The sequence below is a fragment of the Hypanus sabinus genome, chromosome 9, assembly GCF_030144855.1.
Source record: "Hypanus sabinus isolate sHypSab1 chromosome 9, sHypSab1.hap1, whole genome shotgun sequence".
NCBI lineage: Eukaryota > Metazoa > Chordata > Chondrichthyes > Myliobatiformes > Dasyatidae > Hypanus > Hypanus sabinus.
The window spans coordinates 17,295,595-17,301,866 of NC_082714.1; the positions used below are offsets into that span (position 1 = coordinate 17,295,595).

General features: G+C 43.7%; 1 protein-coding gene across 1 annotated transcript; it reads left to right on the top strand.

Moving 5' to 3' along the window:
* The first annotated feature begins 1,396 nt into the window (after positions 1–1,396).
* LOC132399126 (myeloid-associated differentiation marker homolog) lies at positions 1,397–5,856 on the top strand. Its single transcript, XM_059979138.1, has one exon. The coding sequence runs from the start codon at positions 1,900–1,902 to the stop codon at positions 2,773–2,775; it is 876 nt and encodes a 291-aa protein (XP_059835121.1). The 5' UTR covers positions 1,397–1,899; the 3' UTR covers positions 2,776–5,856.
* Positions 5,857–6,272: the final 416 nt, after the last annotated feature.

A 6,272-nucleotide genomic window follows, 5' to 3' on the forward strand; every position in this document is an offset into this window, starting at 1 on the left:
AGTAGAGATCGTAAACAGCACCAGATTTCTTGGTGTTCACCTGGCGGAGAATCTCACCTGGTCCCTCAACACCAGCTCCATAGCAAAGAAAGCCCAGCAGCATCTCTACTTTTTGCGAAGGCTGAGCAAAGTCCATCTCCCACCCCCCATCTTCATCACATTGTACAGGGGTTGTATTGAGAGCATCCTGAGCAACTGCATCACTGCCTGGTTCAGAAATTGCACCATCTCGGATTGCAAGACCCTGCAGTGGATAGTGAGGTCAGCTGAGAAGATCATCGGGGTCTCTCTTCCTGCCATCACAGACATTTACACTACACGCTGCATCCGCAAAGGAAACAGCATTATGAAGGACCCCATGCACCCCTCATACAATCTCTTCTCCCTTCTGCCATCTGGGAAAAGGCTCCGAAGCATTTGGGCTCTCACGACCAGACTATGTAACAGTTTCTTCCCCCAAGCTATCAGACTCCTCAATACCCGAAGCCTGGACTGACACCTTGCCCTACTGTCCTGTTTATTATTTATTGTAATGCCTGCACTGTTTTTTGTTCACTTTATGCAGTCCAGTGTAGGTCTGTAGTCTAGTGTAGCTTTCTCTGTGTTCTTTTATTACATAGTTCAGTCTAGTTTTTGTACTGTGTCATGTAAACCATGGTCCTGAAAAATGTTGTCTCATTTTTACTATGCACTGTACCAGCAGTTATGGTCGAAATGTGACTGGACTTGACTTGATTTAGTTTGGAACACTTCAGAGCTTCAAAGTATTTACACTGTCAGTGTTTCAAGTTGCAACACTGCTACAAATTGCAAAAACAGACACAGAAAGAAAGTTAATAGCTCATTGTTAATAAATCACCGGTCAGCTCAAAAGTTTATGAAACATGAAAGATATTCTTTTCTGTACTATATTTCATTTATACCCTTCAATTAATAAATAAAATCAAAAGTATGTGATTTTTCAATTTTCAAAGTTCAAGAAAGTTCAAAATAAATTTATTATCAAAGTACATATATATCAACATATACAACCGTGAGGTCTATTTTCTTGTCAAATTCAATAATAGAATCAATGAAAGGTCACACCAACTGGGGGTTCAACCAGAGTGCAAAAGACAACAAAGAAATAAATAAAAAGAAAGAAATAGTAATGTTAAATAAATAAGCAATAAATATCTAGAACATAAGAGGATGAGTTCTCGAAAGAGAGCCCATAAGGTTGTGGGCACATTTCAATGATTGAACAAGGTGAAGCTGAGTGAAGTTATCCCCTTTGGCTCGAGGGCCTGATGGTTGCAGGGTAACAACTGTTCCTTAACCCCGGGTGGTGTGAATCCTGAGTCACCTGCACCCTCTTTTCATTGCAAATATTCATTGTATGTGTATGGCAATAAAAAAAACATTTAAAATGCCTTGTAAAAATTTCCTGTTCATGACCCTGTCTGAAAGTCGGCAAGCACTCACAGCCCAGAGAAATCAACAGACGATTTTTTTTTGCATCACTAGCTTCTCTTTAAAGTTAGATTGTGACTTTACAGTCAGGAGCGAAAGAGCCTTGATAGGTTTAATCCACCCCAGAGGCAAAGGCACGTTCTGAAAATGATTCCATCAGAAGGGTAGGATGTGTATCTTCTCATAAAGAAATGCTTCGACTCAGCAGAAAATAAAGTACCTAGGAAACTAATCTTAAGGTAGGCTCTCTCTCCTGTGTTATCCCAGCCACCTCAGAGAAGCAAATAAACCATCGGTGTGGCGATCAGACATGACTCACCAGGAAGAATGCTTGTGGGAGAATATGTAACATATTAAGTTTTATGTGGATCGCAGTGAGCCGCGCCCCAGAGCGTTGCTGCAAACACAGAAGTACCTGTATACCGGGAGTAGAGTTTCATAGATAGGATGCCTGTGCAAATGAATTTCAGATCGTTGATCACCCCAGTGGGGATTGTGAGGCTTTTTGAAGTCTTTCTCTCATGTACGGCGTTCAGTCTGATTGCTCATGTGGATCGTTACTCGGGGTCTTACGGAGGCTGGTGTATGTTCGCATGGTGCTTTTCGTTCGCCGTTACCTTTATCATCGTCGTGCTGGAGCTGACAGGCCTTCACACCAACATTCCGATATCCTGGGAGGACTTCACCACGTCGTTCGCGATGCTGGCCACGCTGTTGAACCTGACCGCCTCGATTATTTACCCCAGCATTTACCTCTCCTCCGACCAGCGCGCAACCGAGGACCAGCAAATAGCGGCCACTGCCATGTCCTGCCTCTGCTTCATTGCCTACGCGACTGAAGTCGGTCTCACGCGAGCGAAGCCTGGTGAAATCAGCGGCTTTTTAAAGACTGTCCCAGGACTGCTTAAAGTGTTGGAAGCTTTTATCGCCTGCATTATCTTCGTACTTGTTGAGGGCTCATATCAGGCCAACTCTGGTCGGCAGTGGTGCATGGCTGTATACTGTATCTGTTTTATCCTCACTTTCCTGATCATAATTTTAACCATTGCCAAACTCACAGCTGCGTTACCGTTTCCCTTCGAGACTTTTTTGGCAGTCTACAACGTCCTGGCCGTTCTGATGTACATTACTGTGGCGATCATCTGGCCAGTTTTCTGCTTCAGCGAACGCTACGGCACTCCGAACAGACCACGGGCCTGTGAACGAGGCAGGTGCTATTGGGACAACCAAGTCACAGCGACCGTTTTAACCTATGTCAACCTTATAGTCTACATTGTGGACCTGGTTTATTCGGCCAAGTTAGTCTTTGTTTCTCGGGCTTAAGTGCTTCTGAATACTGTATGCGTTGGTGATAGGGGAGATAGCTTCAATGGGGATCCTAAATCAATATCACATACACTTAGTGGCCACTTATTAGGTGTCTCCTGTACCTGGGTGTACCTCCATGGTTTTCTGCTGTTGTGGTCCATCCACTTCAAGGTTGGACCTGTTGTGCATTCAGATATGCTCTTCTGCACACAGCAGTTGTAATCTGTGATTATTTGACTTACCTGTACTGTTGACTTCCTGTCAGCTTGAACCAGTCTAGCCATTCTCCTCTAACCTCTCTCGTTAACAAGGTGTTTTCAGCCACAGAACTGCCACTCACTGAATGTTTTCTGATGTTTGGACTGTATAACAACTAAACCTCTTGATGGTGTCTGCTTTGAATTACTGCCAGGTGTTTGGCTAATTAGATATTTCCATCAACCAGCAGCTCAACAAGTGCACCTAATAAAGTGGTCACTGAGTGTGCATTCTGCAGGCTAATATTGTTTCTTATGGATTGAAATTATGCCAAAACATCCATACTTCCCGGCCCCTGAATAGGCTTATTTGGTACTGTACCCTATCACTGTCAAATCTTTCCTTGCTCATCCACTCCTTTTGTCTATGGATTCTTCTTGACTTCACCCTCTTACAGACGTTCCCTTTTGCCTTCTTTTCCTCTTCCTCTCACCCCCGTCTTCTCTCCCGGAATAATGGAAGGTCACCAGAAATGAAATGTTAACTCCATTTCCCTGCCCACTGAAGCTGGCAGACTTGCTGAACATTTCATTATCACAAGAGATCCTGCAGATGCTGGAAATCCAGAGTAACACACACAAAATGCTGGGGGAATTCAGCAGGTCAGGCAGCGTCTATGGAAAGGAATGAAGAGATGATGTCTTGTGCAGAGACCCTTCAACAGGAATGAACTTTTACAGCATTTTTTTTCCGTTTTAAGTTAGTGCATTGGCCAACTCTCACAAAGATAACGCAGGTGGTAGAGGCTAAGATTCGCCACACCTGATGTCAGATTTGGCCTTTTATCCTGGTTCACAGAGACACAATTAAGCTCACTGGCCTATGCTGAGGGAAGCTCAGTCGAGGCAGTGAGGTTTGGTGTTGCTTTGTAACATGATGCTGCAGATGTGTAGGGACTGGATATGTGAAAAGGCAGAAATTTGATTTCCTGCCCGAAATGTTGACTGTACTCTTTTCCATAGATGCTTCCTGGCCTGCTGAGTTCCTCCAGCAATTTGTGTGTGTTGCCAGGAATTTAGTTTAGCTGCGATCTGAGTAAAAGAGAGATAAATTTTTGTCACCTGTGTTATCTTTGTAATTGATGAAGCCTCATACAGCGTCAGTGCTGGTTGTCATAGGCACTTGCTGTGCACTGCAATAACTGTTGAAAGGGTGCTGGCTTCTGGAAGACAATTGTGGCCAATAACGGGGGGGGGGGGGCATGGTAGCATAGTTGAAAGTTCAAAGTAAATATATTATCAAAGTACGTATATGTCACAAAATACAATGCTGAGATACATTTTCTTGTGGGCATTCTCAATAAATCTGTAATAAATAATAACCATCATAGAATCAATGCAAGATCAAACCAACTTGGGCATTCAAACAGTGTGCAAATACAAAAAGAAAGAAATAATAATAAATAAATAAGCAATAAATATCGAGAACATGAGATGAATAGTCCTTGAAGGTGAGCCCATAATCAATGATGAAGTGAAATAGTGTGAAATTATCCCCTTTGTTTCAAGAGCCTGAAGGCTGAGGGGTAATAACTGTTCCTGAATCTGGTGGTGTAAGACCTAAGGCTCCTGTGCCTTCTTCCTGATGGCAGCAATGAGAAGAGAGCATATGTTGGATGGCGGGGGTCCATGATGATGGATGCTGCTTTTCCGCACTGACGTTTTGTATTGATGTGCTCAAAGGTGGGGAGGACTTTACCTAAGATGATTGGGCCATATCGACTACTTATTGTAGGATTTTCCATTCAAGGGTATTGGTGTTTCCATACCAGGCTGTGATGCAGCCAATCAATATACTCTCCACAACGCATCTATAGAAGTTTGTCAAAGTTTTGGATGTCATGCTGTATCTTTGCAAACTCCTAAGGAAATAGAGGTGCTGATGCACCATCAATAACTCACTGTGAGACGTAAAGGCGAGATATCTGACTGGAAGAAGGAACAAACAGTGAGTGACCACCATACTACATCCTGGAGACTGAGGGCCGGGCTCAGGCCTCAATCGCCTTTATACCGGGGTCTGTGGGAGGAGCCACAGGAGCAGTCAGCGGGGGGGGGGGGGGGGCATGTCCAGACAGGTATATGTAGTTCACCACAGGTGCTACCATTCTTTCTTCGTAATTGCACTTAAGAGCTGGGCCCTGGACAGGTTCTCTGAAATGATAACACTGAGGAATTTGAAGTTGCTGATCCCCTCCACCTCTGGCTTTGTCCCTTTGTCTGCTGACTGAGTAAGATGTTGAAGAGGTTGTTGTTTTGACACCACTCAGCCAGTCTTTCAATCTCTCTCCTACATGTGAATTCATCACTACCTTTGATTTGGCCTAGGACTTCAGCGTAACACTATTACAGCAGCAATTACATGGGCTCAATCCCTCCGCTCTCTGTAAGAAGCTTGTACGTTCATCCTGTGACGGCATAGGTTTCCTCCGGGTGCACCGGCGTCCTCCCACACTCAAAAGGCAGCCAGGTTACTAGCTTAATTGGTCATGTGGGTGCAGCATTGTGAGATGGAAGGGCCTGTATTTCTAAATATTCGATTCCAAAAAACTGGAGACGGAAACCAAGGAGCTGCTTTTGGAGCAGCTTTGCCTTATCTTGGCTCTGTTTTGATATGGTTGGGTCTTTGTATAGGATCGTGGTTTATGTGTGGGGAACAGGGCTGTCCAATCCCAACTGTTCTCATGCTATTCAGTTGCAATTACTCGAGTGAAGTCTGAATGATCATTCTAATTCTTCTCCACGACTTCATGAAGAACCTATTTGTTGTTTGTTTTTCAAGTGATTTCTTTTGCTACTGTTTGAGATTTTGTAATTAAAGTAGTGCCAACTCTTGTGATATTGTCTTTGTTTGATACTGAGGTTTTTCAACTCTTAACAATTTGAGCACGAATTTGTGGCACAGAGCAGTGACATTTGACAAATCCACGGTGACAGTTACATTGTTCAAGAATCTCCTCTCACTCAAAATATTTCTTCCCTCCCTTTCTTCACTAACAGCTCCCCCCATTCTTATCATTTCTTACCAACACATACAGTATATCAAACCTCCCCCTTTTGATGTTTAAAAAAGTAATTGAATATATGCACAACACAGATATTGTGGGCTGAAGGGCTGTGCTGTTCAATATCCTACAGCATAATATGGCACAATACAGGCCATTTGGCCCATCAAGCCCATGCTGACCATCAACCAGCCATATACACTAACCCCATTTTATTCCCCTGTTAGAGTCTTCCACTCAGCTGCACCTA